Below are 20,969 nucleotides of genomic sequence, written 5' to 3'. Positions count from 1 at the left end.
TACAATTGTTTGGCACCAAATCTTGTGGGAAAGTTGATAAATGTTTCCAATATCAACTAGCTGTAAAATTAGCTAAAGTCAACGCATCCCGAAGCAGACTTACAGTAAGCTAAATTCCCCTGAGCAATACAACAAATGTCTGAAATATGGTGTTAATTTTTCTTATCACAAAATAACTATAATAACAAGTTACTTTATTTAATAAGTAAAGCTGTAATATCTAGCTAACTTTTTAATAGCGTCAGTGCTACAACTCACTGCTAATGTTAGCAGACTCAACACAGACATTACTACTGTGCTTGGTCACACACCGGGACTGCTTCTTATCAAAAGCCACTAAAATTTAACCCCGATATCATTTGCTTTTTTGTTTTGTTTTGTTTTGTTTTTAATATACATGTTTTTAATAAGTTTTTATCTTAGCAAAACAAAAGTTTAAAGAGCTACCTTCCAAGAAAGTCAAATAGTCAGACTTGATCATCACTTCTTAAAAATAAAAAAAATAAAAAAGTTGAGGCTTCAGGCTTTCTCTTTGAACCTTAGAAAAATGTTTAATGCAAATTTATGCACATAAAACATATACATAGAATACAGTGCATACATAAAATATCATAAAGTAAAAATGCTTTTGATGTTGGCCTACATTAGTATGTTGACACATACTGCTGCATTTCTCTTTAACATAACAACCTGGTCCACAGTGGACCACTTTGGCCCAAGCTGGACCCACATCAAGATACGGTAAGTCTTTTAGACCGCGCATGGCAAAAAACAAAACATGACAAATACAACCGCTGACCACATTCTGTAGTGTGATTAGAGCATTTGAGGCTGGTGTGTATCCTACACAATAAAAGGAAAAAAATACAGTAGATACAAGCTGTTTCCTTTTGACACTAAGTAAAAAACACTGTGCAAATCTGAGCTCAGGCAGGAGGTCCAATCCTAGCTTTTGGGGAATTTACGCCTCCTAGGGGGGTAATGGATTAATCCACGATAGGGTTTCCTCTATCAGTCATTAACATTAATGCAGATACAAGAAGACATAGAAAGCTGTTAAATACACCCATGCTCTCAGGGTCAAAGGATTCAGGAATGTCAGCTTATTTCTTAAATAGAAAAATACTAAAAAAAATGATTGTTTTTAAAGAAAGGGGCTGGTAAATGGCATATAAAGTATCAGGCAAACTCTGGTACACCAGCAGCTTATCTAAACTTCCCTCCCATGTCTTTGTCTGTCAAGCCAAACCCAAAAACAATACAATGGAACACAGCATATTAAACAAAATGTGAAATTATAGTATAAAAAACATGGATTAATGGAACCGATATCATATAATATATGAAGTATTCATAACATACAAGAACACAAGTTAAAAATCAAACCTAAAAAGGAATGTAGTTCTGGAAAAGTACCACTAGAGGTCAGCAAATATCCATGCTCAGATATCCAGTCAAACATTTGGAGGATTTATCTGCTTCTGCTTGTGGACTAACACTTTAAAAACGAACCCACATTAATTTCTTAAATTTCACTTCCATTCGGTTCAGCAGCAGCAGGAGTGGTAAACACTTCATCACTTAAGAAAAACAAAATCAGTTAGTTACATTCTTGATATGAAGTCTGACAGTATAAATGACAGTTTTTGTTCCCCCCCCCCACAAACTAACAATGACTCGTATGTGCACAGTGGTCTCAAATGTCTCACTGAGTAACATCGGCAACCTTGACACCATTACTGCATCAGGAAAGAAAATGATTCCCCACGTACGTATCAAAACTGACTCATGCAGTCGTAAGAGAAAAAAAAAATTGAGTCGCAGCAAATTCTGCTGAAGCTATTTCTGTTGGGGCTTTTGTTTTATAGTCCTTCTCCATCATCTGGTGTAAAAGTTTCCTCTGTTCGTTTCGTCACACTTTGAAAAGAACTGGTCCGTCTAGCTGCGGATCCCCGTCCCAGGATTGTGTTTAAAGACTCACGCCTGGTATCTTCTAGTGTCTTCAGTGCTGTGAATGTCTCTGCTCAGTCTCTGGGTAGACACTCCTCCTCGGTGATGCCCTGAGCTTTGAGCTCTTCGAGGACATTGTCCAGGTGGCCGGGGTCGGGGTACCCGTGGCCCGTGAGGTTGGAGCCGAACTCGGTCTTGTGATGCACCTCGTTCCAGATGACCGTGTCGCTCTCACCTGTAGTGCTTGACGTACCCACAGAGAAAATGAGCCTACGATCCCACGCTACCAGAAGCAGCCTCAGAACCTGCAAAGGGTTAATAAAGAACTTGTGTTAATATATGACCATCTTACCCATCTGAAATTCAAAAGAAGAGACATTTCTATGTATACCTTGCGTCCCTTCTCGCTGTCAGGAAGGTAGCAGTGTCTGGGGAACCCACGTGCAGTGAAGGGTTTGCCTGGATTTGGGTGCTCTGGGCCCTGAAGACCAGAAGAAGAACAGTTTGTCACTTCATTCAAAAAGAGACGCTGCTAGCACCACATAAACACCGATATACTGAATCTACCTGGATGCCAGGAGGGATGTTGTATATGATCCGGATGGTTTTGCAGTCTGGGTGGCCAGGCAGGGAGTGCGGGATGACATGGTACTCCATCTTGCCGGGTGGCTGGTTGCCCGTCTTTACTCCGTAAATGGTCTTGCACGTGGGACACTGCAGGCTGCCGTCCTTGTTGCCGTTATTGTACATAGCAACGAGGCACTGCAGGTGGTACTGGTGACCGCATTGTGCCAGACGACCCACCGACTCGGCCCTGGAGATGCCACCCACACCAGGACCTTTGTAGCCCGATGGTCCGGGCAAGGCCTCCATACAGATGGTGCAATCCTGACATAGAAAGATAAAGGACAGTTTGAGTTCTGTCCACTGCAGAAAAGAAATTTTCAAATTATCAGCACGTGCCACATCATGCTGTTTGAGATAATACCGGTATTTTATGTTATCAGATATCTGTAATCCAGCGACTCCAGACATTGGAGTGCTTACATTTGACTTGTGCTGTGTCACTACTACTGCACTACAATAAATGCTGCTCCCTGCAAGCTGCAATTAAAGGTAAAATGTTATTCAGGTATTTTTCCCTATGTCATCAGAAATATTGTTGTCACAAATTTCCCTAAAATATCACGACACAATGTTGAGGCTACACTGTGCAGCTCTTTTTTAATGTTTGATCACCTCCCAACAACTTTCAGCACGTGTCATGGCTTTGAGCAACATCAGTACGCCTTCTACACGTCTACCACGTAAAAATATGGACACCAAAACAACTCTACTATGTAATTTGCTCCTGAAACTGAGAATAGTGCAGATGTGGTTATTTTCCCTCCCACCTTTTTCAGTTATATAATCAGGAGTATAAGTCCTGAGCCTCAAAGAGAGAAATTTGGCCCAATATTTTACGTTTTTGCTGTATTTTGCTCTGAAAGTATTTTAAAACTTATTAAGAATGAATCCCATCAAAGTCCAACATCATTTTACTGGTCATTATTGTCCCAAACACAGGCTCTGTTTTATACGTTAGATTTCTAAGAGATGTTGCTGGAAGCTATGACGTGTCCATCATAAATAGACTTGCTAGATAAATGCCCTCCATAGGGAGAGAACTCACCTCCTCTGGGGGGTTTCGCACTTTCTGGAGGTAGCGCTTCACCACTTCCTCTGGAGTCTTGCCTACAGACAGAAACACAAAATTCAGTGAGAATTTCATTATAGTCACAAAGCACATTTGCTCTTCTTCAAATCACAACTAGCTCACCTTTACGGGCCTGTTTCTTTGTGGTCTTGCGACAGCAGTGGCCCAACCCCGGGACAGGTTTGAGGTCGCTCTTGCTGACAGGTGGAGGATGAAGCACCAGCTTGGGAGGGCGGGTCAGGCAGACAGGAAGCCCTGCTGCGCTCATCAAGATGCCTGTTATGCCTGAATATAGCCAGAAGAGGGGGCATGAGACATACTACTCATACATTCCTATTGCATACACAAAGCTGGATGAGCTCTTGTGTTATGAGAATGATCCAGTCTAAATCATTTGGATTGATTCAGGTAGTTAGCATAGGTTACCTGCCAGTGCAGGATGTACAGGACTGGATCCATTCAGGTTCTTCACTGGAACTGTTGGCACTCTGCAACAAGGAAAACAAAGCTGTATGAATCTACTGATGGCTGACACAGGCCAGGTCACCTCTACGCAGACTGAAGAAATCTGATGAGTGACCTGTGAACAGGTGCAGTTAGATACAGCAGATGCTCGCCTCCACCTTACTTAGAGTCAGCAGGTTAAGGAGCTTTTGCCGAGTCAAGTGGAGAAACAAACACGGATTGACATGCTGCCCTATAATTGCCACATATGTTTGGGATTAAATGGCAGCACCAGAGCCTTGGCTGCTTTATTTTCTCAGTAACAATACTTGTAATATCCCAGGGTCGGTGATCACAAAATTATAAACACTTTAAGCTAAAATCCATCAACTCCAACAAAAGCAGCTTTGATTTTTATACAAGGAGGTGACATGATTGTTCATTTTAACCTCCAGTTTTTGTTCAAGATATTAAAAAATGCTGTTTAGTATGTCAAATTTGTTATGAACATATTGAAATGCTACAGTAACTTTAAGCACAGCTGTAATGTGTATAGCACACAGGGAGAGTCACGGCTGTGTCTGACCCATCAGACGAGCGTACTTACGGTCTGCCACTTTTGATAACAGTCATCGCTCTTGCTCGAAAGTGCCAAAAACCACAGATACGAGTCAAAAATATTCCAGCAGCGATATGCAGATGATACGTTTTTTAAGCTTCCTCTCCACTGGTTTCTCACTCTTCTGTTCTTTAGTGTGTCAGTGTGTCTGCCCCCGTCTCCCTCTTCCTCTGCCTGTGTGCCGGTGTTAGATCGCTCTCCTCTTTTATAGGCCTAATCCACCTGTTTCCATCTGGTGGCTAAACTCTGGTTGTAGGCCAGAGATTTGTTACAGCAGGGATTACCTGTCAGATGCTACATCACACTGCCAGGCTGTCATAAGGCAGCACCAGGTTGGTGACTGTACGAGTTACAATATGGCGATACAAAAGAATCCCTCTGACTTTAAAAAGCTGATTTAGTACTCTGATGTCGTTAGTGAATCAACATGTACTAAATCTGAAAATCACAAACATAACTGAGACCAGCCCGTCCGGCACCAACTACCACACCATGATCAAAGTCACTTAAATTATCTTTCCTCCTGATTCTGATGCTCAGTTTGAAGTTCAGCAGGTCGCTTTGACCACAGCAAAATAGACATGCATGTTAGGGTGACTGGTTTACATGTGGGGTAAACACAGCAGATATAGAGTGTAAAATAAAGGACTCTATGTATGACTGAAAATGTGGTTTCCAATCTAAAGTGTTTCGAGTAAGACTACAAAAGCAAACATAAGGCCCTGGTTCTAGAATTGGCCTAGTAAAGACCCCAATCCGGCAATTGAAATTGCACTTGCACATTGACTGAAAGGAGGGTTTCACTCGTCTGGCCCACTTACATTAAGGTCGACTTACCCTGTATGTGGCCCTGCGCTATATAATTCAAGTACTTTTATTCCTCTTTGTATAACTTGATTGTGCTTTTGGTAGTCATCAAATTCAAAATGCATTTCTAGAGCTGAAGATAAATGACTGATACTTTCTTCACTTATTATAGATTCATATGTCTTAATTGTGATCGTGACTTAGCTTTGGACAGAGCTTTAAATAGATGCGATGACAAATCTGGGAGTCATTTTAACATATGCAGAATTGAACCTGCTTATCTTGAAGTCACTAAAGAAAAATTGAGCTTTTGAGGAACAGTGACTCCTGTGTGACGAGAAGAGCTCAGACTATTCTACAGTTAATAGAATACATAATAAAATGTAAAAAAGAAAAAAGATTTCCCTCTCTAAGTAAATGATGTGACGATGGCATGGAAAACCTCACAGTAAGGAATTACTGGACTGTTCAGGTTCCTGTACTGGTCAACCTGATTACACGCTGCTGTGGCTCTATATTTGTTTGTTTACCAACAAAGTGTCCTAGCTGTGGTATTAACTCCGTCTGAGCATGCTCCTTACGTGACTAAGAAAACGTTCAGCCGACCGACTCGATCTCTAACGGGTAAATGTTGACTGGCATTTTATTTGTGTGTCCGGCGGGAATAAGTGAGCAGTATGAGGTGAAAGAAAAGTGGAGAAAGGTTAAGAAAACAAGCCGGGGCGTGTCGGCCAGTCACGTTTCTCTGATCTCGGTTAAGCTATCGGCATTAGAGCGGAGTCCATCTGGAGCGCTGGATGATGGAAACGCACAAGCCACCGCATATGGCAACACAAGCTCACACCCTGGATCAAATCTAATAAACAAATTGGTTGATTGAAACTTGAAGCAGAAGTAAATCCAGTCATCGGGCTCGAATGATGACGCGTTACTTTTTATGGAGACAAGCATAGGCAGTGCAGAAAAAGCAGGTGCGCCGACCAATGGAAACTCTCGTCACTGTGATGCATCTGTGACGCTGAAGACCCCGGACACGCTAACTCCTCACTTACAAACCATCTGCTCAATTTCACTGCAGGCAAACTCTCAACAACATCTCATCAATCCATCTACTAAAGGAAATTCTTTTACATAACAAACTTACATAGTACTATTTTTTAACTAAACCGCAAAAATGCTACAATATTTTTGTTTTTTTCAGCAGACTGTTTAAATCCAGTATGAGAGTTCTTTAACATCTTCTGGTACCACACTTCCTCAATTTGTCATCATGTTTTCTTGCTACAGTTTGTATGTACATGTGTCTTGTGCTTCCTTTGCTACTGCAGCATGTGCTCATCTTTTGTGGTCTTAAAGAAATTCTACTTGATCCTCTCCAGAAAGTAAAAGCGAGCTGCTTGGTTAAATTCACTGCAGCTGGAATTCTTCTGTAGATTTGAATAATTAAAGCTCAACACATAAATATTTTGGACCCATTGACAGCAAAAGAGGATATGTGCAAGGCAAAAAGTCATCAGTGTAGTGATAACCCACATACTTTTTCACGCTGGCTCCAAAAGGGAGAACAGCCCAGAGACTTCCATGTTAATGTTTTACCAGCTTTAGAACAGGAATGTTTACTAGTTGGTACAAAAGAAATTGTTTGGGCAACTCGATTTAATCTTCCTCTTAATAACACACTCTCAGAAGGCCCCAGTCATACCTGTCACTAGGGAAAATGTATTGGCCAACCAGCTGGTGGGGGATTGCTGCAGGTTGCTCATTGTCACTCAGTGAAATTGGTTGAAGAGTGCAATGCAAACCAGAAATGGAAAAATGTGCCTTTGGAAAGGTGCTGGTTTCAGCTGCAGTCAACATCTTTCAGTCAATGAATTTGGTGTCTTAGATGCAAACTATAAGTGACCGTGGCAATCTGCTTGCAACCAATGCAACTGCAAGGATGGTTTTGGTGCAACACACTCATTACAACTGTTTCACGCAGCAAGCATTCAGTCACCAGTCACATTTTTCAATACATATTTTTCCCTAGCGGCCAAAAGTTGCCAAGGCGCTCACTGACTGGTCGCTAGGTCTGTGTGACTAACCACTAAACTGTATAAGTGCAACAGATGGATGGTGACACTGGCGGCTTTTTGCTAGGCGTCATTTCAGCTAAACTGAGTCACTGAACTGGTATCTCAAGTGCATTTGTAGAGAAATTTTAATGCAGTTATCTGAAAATAGTAGCTAATCATACTAACAGAAATTCCAGTAAGTCTGTAGTCAAGTCTTAATAAGTGAACTTCTATCTTATTACTAACTCATTACTATTTAGCAGGTTATCCGTTTCTGTGCATTACACCTTTACAGTTTTTGGATGCAGCTTGCTAACATCAGTGGATAATTTAGCTCACCATCCATTGCCACAAAAAGAAAAATACGAATAAAGGAAAACATTATTGACACGCTGCAATTAAGATTTCAAAAGTGTAAGTCTGACTATATACAAGTCTGGAAAATATCCTCTTACATGATTTTATTATCATTATCATTTTGTACATGGGCATGATTTAGAGTGTGGTTACTCTGTGACTGACAATTTACTACTATAAGCCCATGTTTCATATACAGCCTGGTTGACAGTTTACTCTATATAATGAATGCAACCTTAAAATTAACTGAGGACTGTGGCGCCGAGTAGTGTCAAACAGTAACAGTTTAAGTTTTTGAAAGATAAGAAAAATTACAATTTGAAGTGATTTCTGTTAAGACTTTACCCTAATCCCCCAGCAGAATTCATTTTGCTAAAAATAATTACATGTAATTTCCTTCTGTGAATAACATCATTGCACAGCAGGTGAAAGGTCCCACTGAAAGGTGAAGCAGCAATTCAATGATGTTAAATGCCTCACAGGGGCAATAACTCCTGCTTGTTGTACTTTCTTAATTACTTACTTTTTAAAAAGGGTGAACTTAATTATCCACACATTTCAATGGATTTAAATAATGACTGGTTTCAGCGGGTTTAAAACAGTTTGGATGTGACCGCGCTTGTGTTGCATGGATATGGGGATAAAGCAGTGAGCAGGCTGGCAGGATCAGAGCGATTCTGAATCGGTGACGTCGGTGGTTTTACCGCAGCAGCAGGTGTGACCATCTGCTGGACTCTCACCTGATATGTTTAAAGAATTGCTCTGTCATGCAGCTCACCTGACACAAAATGCAGAGATTAACGAGGCAGAAATATTAATCCTGCTGTGATTGGTGTTAATCTGAGGCTTAGCTGGTGTAAAAACTGGTGTTTCACTGAGGTTGTTTCAGTTAATGCCAGGATTCAGACAGTTGGGTCACCGTGCTGGGGCACGAATGGATTAGGTGACATGGAAATTATTTTTCAGTGTATGGTTATGTGTCTAATGTTTGGAACTAGAAACTAGGTCTATGCAGAGCAGTATGCACGCATGCATTTTCTCTGCATGTCTGCAGTTTTATATATAAAACAGCTACCTCAGTCACAGTGAACGCCACAAACAACTCCAGCTGCAAACTAAACACAACAACGGTGTTTAAAAAAAAAAAAAAAAATTCTAGTTACACAGCAAGAACAGTGCACCTCCATCTGACCATGACCAGACATCCAACTAACCAGCGCCTTCTGGCTCCGACACGTGGATACTGCGACTTCCTTCATTAATCCTCATGCACTCAGTTCGTCAACACCGGAAGATCACGCGGTCATAAAGCGACACTCTGATAAAGAGTTTCAAAATTCTCTGTTACATCAAACCCTTCTCCCTAATAAAAGGAGATCTTTTTGTAGGTTATAGCAGGTAAAAACATCTCGTATTCCAACTCAAATCACAGCAATCACATGAATGCGATGGATGACTGCAAAATGAGGTATATAATGTTACACTTTATAGTTTTGTTGTATATGAATTACAGCATGTTACTGTTAATTATATGTATACTCTTTGCTGAGTGGTGCTGCAGAATATGCAGTAAAGGCAACATGAATGCCTATTTTTAAATCCTAGTTTTTATGCCATTAATCCTCCTGATATATTGCATTCATTAGCAAATATTTTGATAAATTCCCACTGCATGGCATTCTTAGTTTAAGTTACAGCTAACACCATGCAAAAAGTTCCAGATGACATGTATAGAAATTGCTGTAGATTCATGGATTTCAGTATATTACAGGAAAACATTTGGTTGTATGTATATATCTATTTATTTTGTTTAATTTTAAACAGGAGTGCAATCAGCAGTTGGGAGCTCCTTGTCTTCAGTCAAACTACAAGGGCCTTTATTTTAATGATAACTGTGGCTGCTAGCTACCATAATTACTTTGGTCACCATGATGTTGTCTGATGCACAGTTACAGGCAGTAGAGTGACTTGACAAAACGTTACTTTCATTTTTTACTATAGAAATTTGTTTTTACAATAATTTAAAATTACAACTTTAGCAGCTACACAGCTGATGTCTGTACACTAAAATGTTCCTTACTGGAATTTTCTAAATTCTTATCAAGATTTTCAGTGACACGTTTTGGACATCCCTGACTTGTTTTACAAGCAAATGTAAAATGTTTCTTGATGCATCTTTGAGTATCTTTACATCACATTACACCACATCCACATTTTTTATATTTAATTGTACCAAAGGGGGTTTTTTTTAACCAAGTTATCCAGACAATTCAGCAAATCTTACCAATCCATCTCTTAGAGTTAAGTACTTGCAAACTAAGTTTTTATCCATCATGAGTACATCCAGGCAGGTTCCTGGTCCTACATTCACTCTGTACTTTTAGCCAGAGTCAACAACTGTCCTCAGCGACAACATTTCAGTAAATTCTGGATTTCTTACATTTTATGTTACAAAGTTATAAAAGCTGTTTAAGTTGAGCCTGATGTTTCTTTACACATAACGAGGGAAAAAAAGCTGGATCAGGTCATCATTCATTGAAAGACTAGCAACGAATACCAGAGTTCTTCTATTTAAGTGACAGATACGAACTATTCATGACGCTGTTTTGACAACATCTTCACTTTACTTTGATTTAAGATGACACTTGTGCTACTGTGTGTTTGTAGAGCTTTACCACCATTTGCTGTTTGCGTGATTAATCTCTGGAATGTGCAAACACTTGAGAGAGCTCGCTTTGTTCTCTATGAATGCCCTTCATTGTATTTCCGTGAAAGTAATTGAGCCTGGTGGACTTTGTCACAAAGATTAAAGGCTCAGAAATACTAATGAGCATCGATGTCAGACATGGTTGTTTGGGGCTGTCACGGTGTAATGACAGCCCCAAACAAATAGGAAATTGCTGTCTAAAAATGTTTTCTTTTTACATGTCTTGATGCCTGATTGGGCTTTTTTGTGTAAAGTGAACTGGCATGGGATCTTATGCCCAGAAACATTTCATGTATTTAGTATTACATAGTGTTAGTGCTTGGATCATGATTTGTAGGTACCTTTCATATCATATGAGCATTTTTATACTGCTGGTCTATCTGGAAACAATTGACATGATATACCAGGAGAGCATGCGAGGCAAAATACACCAAGGAACTGCAGGCTGTGAAAAAACGGATGTGAAATTGTTGTGACAAAAATACAAGTGCCTTAGAAAGTTATTTGTTAAATTTCCATGTACTGAAAACATGGTTTACAGGAACTTTACAACCTTTGTTTTGCTGACAGAGCGTATGACAGAGAAGCTCAGAAAAACACATAAGCCTGTCATTCAGAAGTGTGGAAGGCGTGTTTAATTTCACAGCTGACGTGTTGAAGTGTGAGTGAGAGGGTTCTCATCATTGATAAGTTTTGCAGGATACGAGCAGGTTCTGCGTACAGAGACAGGTGCTGAAACATTACAGCATATTTCTACTCACCCAGAGGCGATAAGGGCACGCGACTGAGCCATGGCGATACGCTGCAGCGCCGGACGGCTCAGCCCTGCGAGGCTAGACCGAGGTGGCAGGGGCGCCGCGCAGGCAGCAGCCGCGGCTGCGCCGGATGAAGACACCGGACCCAGGACACGGGCAGAAGGTGATGGGGTGCAGGTGGATGTAGCTGTGGAGATGAGAGGTGGCCCTGAGGCAGGTGCTGCGGGGGCAGAACAGGAAATGGAGAGAGAGGAGACAGAGGTGGAAGGGTGGGGGGTGGAGGTGGTGGAAGATGATAGCGTAGTGGAGGGCGGGGGGGGCGGTGGCAGCGGTGGTGGGAGAGGAGGAGGTGGGGGCCTTGTGGAGGAGATGGAGAGACCAGCTGTGGCTGACCCAAGAAGGGAAAGAGAATGGGTGAAGCCTCCTCCGTAGCCAAGGCTCGTAGTGCCGACGCTGCTAGCACCAACCATGCTCATACCTCCTGCACCTCCCATACCACCTATGTTGAATCCACCTGTCGCCCCAACCATGGATGTCCTGTGGGGCGAAAGCGACCTCGACAGGGTTGGAGGCCGAGGGAGGGTTAGTGAATAAGAGCCTCCTGGGATGGGGAGGCTGCTTAGTTTGGGACTTGGTGGTTTAGTCTGTGGTGGTCTTCGACCGAGAGTGTGAGCGGTCGACATAGTGCCTGCTTTGACACTTAGCACCAGCATACACTGCTGACAGGCGCATGGCTGTCCCAAGGAAGTGATGGCTGAAGCCGGGAGCGCCCCGCTGGGGTACGCACTCCCGTTTCCAGTCCCACTGCTGCTCATCCGGATCCCCATGCCCACTCCAGATACATCAACACCTAGAAGTCCTCCGTGTCCAGGCATGGACGTTGGCCCCCAGGCATGGTGAGACTTGGGTAGTGGCCCAGATACCAGCGGGTAAGCCAGATCAGAACGGCGCTGGATGCGTCTGCAGCGCTGCGTTTGCCCATTGATTTGGGTCATACTTTCGAAGTCAATGAGGTAGCAGAAACCCAGCGGCGCCAGGTCCAGCCAGGGCTGCTGACGGTCGCGCGCTGCCTGGATTGCAATGCCCACCTCAGTGTCGTATGCCGTCCAGCTGCCAGCGTCGTTCTCCCACTCCCACAACCAGCCCTGGCCTGGCGCTGATGTGGGGTCGTAGAAGCTGCGTCGCACCGGTCTTAGGGTACCTGAAGAACACGCCACAATGGACTGAATTACTGAACAGTAAACTATATTAGTATACATTAAAAAGAAGACTTGTACTGTGAATATGAAGTTCTGTAGCGACTTTTCACTGAGTCTGCTCAACATGACGCCAGGCGATGAGAAGTAGACGCGAGACGAGGAATGCGACTGCACTACAATTTGCTGCGGACAAGTAGATTACAACCATAACAAATTCTACATGTCTGTGTTTGCTTGCTAAGAATTTGGGCAAACAGGTTGCCCCTGGTAACAGCACATGGTGTTCTGAATTCCGATTGGCTGGCAGCCTTGATCCGACCCAAAGCTGACTGTGTTTGCTTTCCCTGGGTGTCTAGAGAAACTCCACAGAGTCTCTATACTGTAAAAGCTCCCCACATCAAATCCCGGCTTCCGATAGCACTGCATACGTTGCGTTAAGAAGGATGCTTCACACTTGAGCCTCTTCACTGGCAACAATAACAGGGAAAAACAGAAAACCGTACAAATTCTGTGAAATAACACTTTTCGCAACTGTGACTCTGGAGCTTTAACATTGCACACTACTAATGAACACGCAAAACATAAAGCACTGTTGAGCACATGAGGCCTGCCACGCACAGACGCATAATAATATGGGCTCGTTCACGAATTCTGCTCCTGTCAACCCCATTTTTTCAGTGTCCTCGCACTCCTGAAATTCCTCTCCTCCTCTCTTGCTGCTACTGCTTTTCTTCCTCAGACTGGGGCACCCTGCCTGTCTCCCTCATTTCAGCCTGGTTTCGGGTTTAGAAAATAAACCACACAAAAGCTTTTATCAGCCAGCGCTGAGAAAAGGCCAATGTTGGGGTGTCTGCCAAAAAGAGGGGGGGAAAAAAAGGGGGGGGGGTGTCTGACAATCCCCTTCTTTGTCTTATACCACCCTGCCTGGCCTGCTCGGTGAAGTTGTGGCAGATCACCGCTTGTGTCTCCTGGAAGACAATACCGAGGGCCGTGTTTTGCAATGAAAACCTTCCCATGCATGGGCAAGCACACACTTCCTGCCAGGAATGACTCACTTCAGAGCTGACACCTTTCAAAATCCAACCTCTTCAATGCTGGAGTGCACAAATCTAGGGGCCATGTGGAGGGGGGGGGGTGTCACTGAACTGGTGAAGCTGGCAATTCAATGATTTGAGATTTTAAGATGAAAATGATTCAATTTATGTCACTGAGTGAGATCTTTAGACCACAGCAGCTCACTAAACCCATCAGCTTCTGCATGATGATTATCAATAACAACCCGCCAGCATAAAAAAAAAGAAAAAAAGGCCTCCACCTCAGGCTCAGCTTCAGCATTACACCCCCCCACCACCACCACCGCTCTCTCTCTCTCTCTCAAACACACCCTCCCTCTCGCCCCTCTCCCCCCTCCCGTTTCTCACCTGTGTCCTGTCGGAACTGGTGCATGGAATGCAAATCGATGATGTAGGGCGAGAGGCGAGAGTCCACCTGGCCGAGGACGACACTACCACAGCGCGGGTCGCTCCGGATGACTGCCTCGATGTGATGACAGACAGCCGGGCTGTAGGGCCGCCAGCGTCCGTGCTCGTTCAGCCATTCCCATACCACTACGGCGGATGCTAGTAACATCCTACTCCTGAAAAGACAGAAAAACAAAAACAAAAACAAAAAATGACAATACCGAGGCACAAATGAAGGAGAAGCCGGGGCGACGGGTGTTTAAAGGTACCCCGCTGATGCCTCTCCGCCGCGCAGCCCTGCGCACAGCGGCGCTGCATCCATCTTGGACAGTTTGCAACCCAGATGTGTTTTCAGTGCTATCTGTGCTTCTAAGTGCATCTTTCGGGATGACAGCACATGCAATCCGTACCTTCCATGTTTGTAGTTTCGGAGGTGCAGCAATTATTAGGTCCTTTTATTGCACGGGGGAGATACAGAGCGTTTCGTGGAAGCAAAGACAGAACAGAAGCCTTCCAGGATGGTTGCATTTTACTCCCTATGCAGATGAGTGACGTCTACCGAAATCAATTCTCAGCCACAGTCAAGTTTGGGTGAGAGGAGAAAATGCAACTTGGATGCTCACGGTGGTGCGGCGGTGGTGAACTAGGTTACTGTCATGAACCGACTTTCATAGTAAACTGTAAGATTTTTAAAAAATATATATAATCAGACAAAAAACGGAGGATTTTTTTTTTAAAAATAGATTTTTAATATTTACCCCGTTAAATCGTCTCCTCCTGTAAAAACAAACAAACAACAACACTGCTTTGTAGAGTAGTTTGTTTAGTATTGATCCACCAATATAACTGTAAGAATGAGGTAAAATCCCGTGTCCGTGTTACATAATCGCTCTAATAAATTTTCGGAACACTAAGTTTGGAGTTAGCTTTACTTATTGGCTCATCCAAAATGCCTCCATCGACCAGCTCTCACTTAACTATCAGGTACTGGACGGGTGAAAATAAATCTTTGACGCTCGCGTGTATGAACACCCCCACGCCTCCAAGGCATCCACCGTCCAATCACATTCGAGCACGGGCTGCTTTGGGCCAATCGCAAACCTACCTCACCTCGCGCACACATTGAGGTGACGGTGTTTGGTATATAGTTATGCCGTATTGCTTTAAAATTTTTTACCTCTTCTTCTGTGACTTCTGTGACAATATTGCACTTTATAACATTTACAACTTATACGGAAATAAAAGTTGAAAAAAAAATCTTTGGAGATGCCGGGGATTGAACCCGGGACCTCATACATGCGAAGCATGCGCTCTACCACTGAGCTACATCCCCATTGGCTGAATAATCAACAAGGAGAGCATTTATCTGTAACTCATGGCTGTACCGCTATTGTGGCTGATTTTGGTGTAATTACGACTTTAATATTGAAAGTTATATTGTTATTCATATGTATTTGCTCCGGTTAATGCATACAACAGGAAACTTGTGGCTTACCGCTAGCATGTTTTTTCTCTAAAACCCTAAAAACATAAAACACGGAAGAATTTTAGCTTCGTCATGCTATGATCACGCTATATACACATGCTTCCGCTGATAGCATTACTGCATGTTTTATATATTTTTAAAGTATACAATTCATTCGTATTTTCAGTATGTGGTTTATTAAATTTTCAACCATTTACACACCATATAAAATGTATGTTGACTTAAAGTTTGATCGGTTACATTCACTTGTTTTCAATAAAACAAATAAAGCATTATTTTGTTCTCACTATATTTAATTACTACTCTTTTTTTATTTCTACAAACGGCATAAAGAACAACAAAAAACAGAGCAGAAAACACTAAAAAAAAGTTTCCAGTTTTCAATTTCTTATGTAAATTAAAATAAACATTTAAAGCAAAAGAGTATAGACAAGTATTGTTTTTTTTTTTACACTTTACAGTTACAATCTAGAGCACCCCTGTATGTTTATATAACTGCTTTATTCATCAAAAAAATTTGACCAGAGGAAAGCAAGGTCAGTGAGGTCATGAGAGTTAAAAGCTCTTTGGGTTTAATGGGTGGGTGCATGTATCTTTTATTTTATTTTATTTTTTTAGACTAATAGAAGGAATTTGCAGTGGGGAGACATTTAGGGGATGAAGCTGGTGTTTGTGAAATCCTGATTTGGCAGTTTCCTCAGTCTTATTCATTATTTCTGATTCTCACAACGCTGTCACGTCACCTTTACCCTCACCACCTTCTTCAGACCAGATCGCACTTCCAGAGAACTGCTTTAGATCTATCAGCAATCCCGGCCCTCCACTTGCCTCAGCTTTACTCTGCTCTTCTCCCACTTTCTCCTCCTTTTCTTCACTTTTATCTTCCGTCTCTCCCTCTGGCTCAGACTCATCGTTAAGTTTGGTTTGCTCTCCTGCCTCTGAACTCCCAATACTTGAGTCATCATTTGAAGTATTACTTTCTTTCTCCTTAGCATTACCAGTGTCGTTGTCCTCCTCCTCTTCATCTCCCTCTGTGTCACTCTCCTGACTACCACCACTGTCCACCTGTTCTTCTTCATCTTGGACTTCCTGCATTTCCTCCCCTTCCTCTTCTTCATCACTTCCAGGCCACAGCTGGACCCCAAGACGTGCCCCCACAGCTAACGCTGCACTTCTCGCCTGGTCCCTGAGACCTCCTTCCTTGTAGACAATGCGTCGGACTGTATATTCCCCTTTAGCCTCCCTGTTCAGCTTCTTGTACAGTACAAAGAGCACAACAAGGAGGAGTAATAGGGTGACAACAAGGGCCACCACCTTAGTTTTGCTGTCCATTCCTGAAGGAAAGACAGAGAAGAGGTTCAGAATTAGTATGAACACACATGGGGAATCAGTTCATTTTCATAAATCTTTTGGTGATGTAGGATTTCAGAAAATGTGTTTGTTTACATTCTTACCAAGTCAAATTAGAAAAATGACATTTTACATTATTCTAATTTCGTTTAATTGAAGCCTGAAATCGGATAGACTAGCTAAGTACGAAGGGTGAAGTACAAGGAAATCAGTCACAGGTGGACACAAGGGGCAAAGCTGATGTATAAATTCCTATATGATTTTTTTTCTTCATAAAACCCATTAGGCATTTGAAAACTCAAGATGGTCGTTGACATAGCCAAGTAAAATCTCTTTCAAGCAAGCCTTGTCTCTTTGAATGATCTTAATGTGAAATCATATGCATTCAATCAATAACTTGCCAACAGGGTGTGAGGTGTGATATATATTTATCTGGATTTGTATGTGAGCATTAAAATGTGTCTGTGGGTGGAGCTTGCAGTGGAAAGACTGCTCGGTCTAGCAGGAGCAAACCGTGGTCAAGTACTAACTAACCTTGTCCCTTTCATAGTCTAGCTTGATTCGTTAAATGAGAGACCCATTGTAACGGATAGCTGCGCATTAATCACCTCACAGTAAGCAGGTTCTGGGTCTGGGCAGAACTGCTTGTCAGGTTAGCTGGTGGTTTAAAGTTGGATGAACATGTGTCATTGCAATTATTTCATTTTACAAAGGCGCTCCGAAGACATTTTTTAACTCATAAATTTGACTCTCTTATAGTCAAAAAGAGACAAACCTGTGAACTTTATCCACCAGTTGAAATTCTGCAGTGAAACGGCCGAAAATGATGATCAAATTGCATAAATTAGAAATTTTCAAAATTCTAGAGTGACAAACACGCAATTTTTGGCACTTATATCCACTTTTGAAAGTTTGTTTCAGTCGTTTGCTGCATTACAGTTTGCTTCGGTCCCAAGAACACCAGCTAAGAATCATTCTGACACAACAAACTAAATCTGACAGTTGCGTTGTGGTGCAAATTAAAAAAAGAAATAGCAAGCAAGCAAGATTTACAGCTGCTTTAGGCCTTTTTTCAAACACAAAAGCTGTGTGTTTTTTTTCTAACACTGCTTAGCAAAGCTAACTGTCTGCATCATCTTCATATTTCTACATATGACAGTAATATGGTTTTTTTTTTTTATCAAACTCTTGGCAAGAAAGTCATTAACACTGTTTATCACACACACACAAAACAAGCACTTCTAAAAATAGGTACATTTTTAGCTTTAAGAGCAGCTTTCACTGTTTATTTTAGCAAGGGTGTGCCTTATCACTTAAAACAATGCAGTGTGAGCACTTGAGGGAACACAAAAGCAGAAAGCTGTTTCTCTCTTTGCACTTTTAAACTATGGAAACCGAGAGTCTGCCACAGACTTTGTGTAGGGCTTCTGAACTCATTGTCAGTCCACTTTTAACTCGTTGCAATGACACAAAGCTGACTTTGCTACAATTAAATGTAATTAAAAATGTGCATTACCTCCTTAGGAAGAAGTTACAGTTGAATTAAAGAAAAGAAATTCCTGGATGGTTTGGAGTCTCAGTTACAGGCTGAACTTTACAGTCACAAACTCCTGGTGCTTTCAAAGCAGCTGTGAACTTGTCATCAGGAGATCCATTGGTGAATTTTATACTCAGGATCTAAACATGAAATTAAAAAAGAGGTAAATTGACAAAGTTAAGGCATGCACAACACTGCACAAAAACAGCAGTGGTACTACTGAAATGCCCTATCATCTGAACAGCAAGTGCACAATATTGCACAATTTATGATGAAGCATCACTAATTGTAGCTTTCTAAATCGAGAGGAAACATTGATGCATTTCTCAGCGTTAACCTGAAACTTTTTCTCCATATACAAATGTGTTCTTTGCACATTAAAATTTAGAAAGTTTTTTTAAAATCAATCTTTACCAAAACATAACACAGGCTCACAGGTTATAGTTATATACATACTCACACTGGAGATGTTACAGGAAGTCTGCCCTTGTTAAACTCTAAATTGTGTTCACTAGGATGACAGGAAGCTTTGCAGACCGCTCAGAGCGTTTGCTGGTTTCCTGTCAAAATGATAATTGAACAGCATCAGTCAGCCCGCCATGGGTGGAAACTTTTTCACTCGGCGTTCATCAGACCGAGAGCCGACATCAACTATTGCAAAATTAATCAACAATTAAAGCAGGTCCACTTACAAAGAGCAATTAAAGCCAAAATGGATCAGAGTAACTGATCTAAGTTGCAAATTATTGCCTGAGGTGCTGTAATTGTACCTCACATGTAGCTTAGCATAGATTAAATAAATGCTTCAAGTACTTCAAAATCCAAAGTATTAAAAATCACAACAGGGGAAAAGCAGACAAAGCAGTCTCAGTGTAAAAGATGTGCTCAGCAAAAATGAGCTTAAGAGAAAAAGAGGAAGGACATTTTTAAAAAACCCCGAAAAACTTACCAAAGTTGTGAGTGAGAGATACTGTTTGTGTTGCTGGAGAGTGAAGAATGGCAAAGAGGCTGACTTGTGTCATTTAGGGTGTGTTAGAACAAGTGCGACAGCGTTCGCGCTGAGAAGAAAAAGAAGAAGAAGAAAAAAAGTGAGTGAGAGAGACAGCAGGGGGGTGATGCATGACATGTGATGCAGAAAGTGCTCGCTGAAGCCCTCCAAGGGGGCGGAGAGAGCAGAGATTAAAGAGAGACTTTGACGGGGTGTGGTGATGAGCACAGATAAGAAAACGCACAATTATTTATGGAAAGAGGAAGGTGCAAATTTGAATTTGTTCCTTGCGAGGTTGACAAGTCACTTGGAAACTGCAGGTGTGAAGTCTGTGAAGTACACGTGCAGAACATGCATGTCTCATTACTTGTTGCACAGGTCTGTGAATGAACTTATATATATAGTTTTCTTTTTTTTTTTTCAGTTGGAAGTTTGTTAATTTGGTTTGATTTTGCTTTATTGGACATATAAACCAACAAAACAAGTCTGGTGGTGTACATGAACCCGAAGGCAGCCTAAGAGCTAAACCCTGATCTATATTTCTTTTTAATCAACCCCCAAACGAAGGACTTAATTACATATTACAACAGTGATATCTGAACCTATCAAAAGAGTGCATCATGTTCAAAAAGCTGTGCTGAATATGAAACCACTTTGCCACATCCTGTTTTTGCTCCACCGGCCTGCCTTCCACAGCCCCTACACCCAACAAAGACAGCTAAACCAAATCTGTACAGTAATACTGCACTGTACTACACTCTAAAGCCAGCCTACATCTGTTTCCTATTTCACTTTTCTATTATCTTTCTATCTTATTATGCACCTGTTATTTTTTGGCCGTTAACCCTGAAAATCCATATCTATACAACTCTAATCATAACTCTGTTGTTTTGGGTTTTTTGAGGGGGAGGTTAAGCACTCGTGTTGTTTACATAATTCAGTGATCTACTGTTCTAACCTTGGGTTATTAACACTTTGAGCTGTTGTGTTTCAGAATGGTCCTAAAGCTCCACATTGTTACTTTCACGCTGACATGAGAGGAGGAACTGGGTGGCCTCTTTTTAGGCTTTTGCATGGTTGATTGGGTTTGATTTTCATTCTAAAAAGATCACAGGTTGTTCTGTTATTCTTTTTATTGTTGTTATAAGCCTTTCTAACAAGCCTCCAGCTGCTTTCTAGTACAAATCAGATAAAATGGCCTTTGCTGGGTGTGAGGAATTTTAATTGATCTGACGAGCAGTCAAGTACAACACGTTAAAGTGTTTTGTTTGTGTTTTGTGCATCTGCTTAAATGCACAAAGCAGCAGGTGATGGCATGGTTACCAAACCCAAATACCATAGTCTCTTGGCCATTTATTAGGTACACGTTGCTAATACTGGATTGGACCCCCTTTTTGCATTGCGAACTGCTTTAATTCTTCATGGCACATATTCATCAAGGTGCTGGAAACATTCCTCACACATTTTGGTCCTTGATGTTCATCTTGTGTCAGGGGTGGATCTAGAGAAACCTTCTTAGGGTGGCATGAAAATCAAATGGGGTGGCAAAAACACACACAC

General features: G+C 41.8%; 1 protein-coding gene and 1 non-coding gene across 4 annotated transcripts; both read right to left on the bottom strand.

Moving 5' to 3' along the window:
* Nucleotides 1–531: 531 nt before the first annotated feature.
* Nucleotides 532–20,217, bottom strand: dtx4a (deltex 4, E3 ubiquitin ligase a). 3 transcript variants are annotated; one of them, XM_042227427.1, is made up of 11 exons: nt 19,371–20,217; nt 18,882–18,981; nt 17,660–18,561; nt 14,010–16,868; nt 11,396–12,590; nt 4,073–4,134; nt 3,770–3,931; nt 3,623–3,684; nt 2,518–2,838; nt 2,342–2,431; nt 532–2,255 (listed from the first exon to the last, which is right to left on the bottom strand). In XM_042227427.1, the coding sequence occupies exons 4-11, from the start codon at nt 14,215–14,217 to the stop codon at nt 2,025–2,027; spliced, it is 2,331 nt and encodes a 776-aa protein (XP_042083361.1). In that variant the 5' UTR covers nt 14,218–16,868; nt 17,660–18,561; nt 18,882–18,981; nt 19,371–20,217; the 3' UTR covers nt 532–2,024. The 3 variants fall into 3 exon arrangements, with proteins under 3 accessions (XP_042083361.1, XP_005939697.1, XP_005939698.1); XM_005939635.2 differs by having other exon boundaries at nt 14,010–14,224; nt 14,459–18,561; nt 19,371–20,216; XM_005939636.2 differs by having other exon boundaries at nt 18,401–18,561; nt 19,371–20,203.
* On the bottom strand, nt 15,310–15,381 carry trnaa-cgc. The gene has a single exon. It is a non-coding gene; the product is annotated as a tRNA-Ala (tRNA).
* Nucleotides 20,218–20,969: the final 752 nt, after the last annotated feature.

This window comes from Haplochromis burtoni, unplaced genomic scaffold (genome assembly GCF_018398535.1).
Source record: "Haplochromis burtoni strain Fernald_Lab_line unplaced genomic scaffold, NCSU_Asbu1 Contig_260, whole genome shotgun sequence".
Lineage (NCBI taxonomy): Eukaryota > Metazoa > Chordata > Actinopteri > Cichliformes > Cichlidae > Haplochromis > Haplochromis burtoni.
This window is presented reverse-complemented; position numbering and strand designations above follow the sequence as displayed.

Bases quoted from the DNA above. Each gene is read 5' to 3' on its own strand.
- dtx4a (XM_042227427.1), bottom strand. From the start codon at position 14,217: ATGTTACTAGCATCCGCCGTAGTGGTATGGGAATGGCTGAACGAGCAC. The intron at 3,685-3,769 runs GTGAGCTAGTTG...TTCTGTCTGTAG, and splicing joins AAAGAAACAGGCCCGTAAAG to GCAAGACTCCAGAGGAAGTG. The intron at 2,432-2,517 runs GTAGATTCAGTA...TCTGGTCTTCAG, and splicing joins ACATCCCTCCTGGCATCCAG to GGCCCAGAGCACCCAAATCC.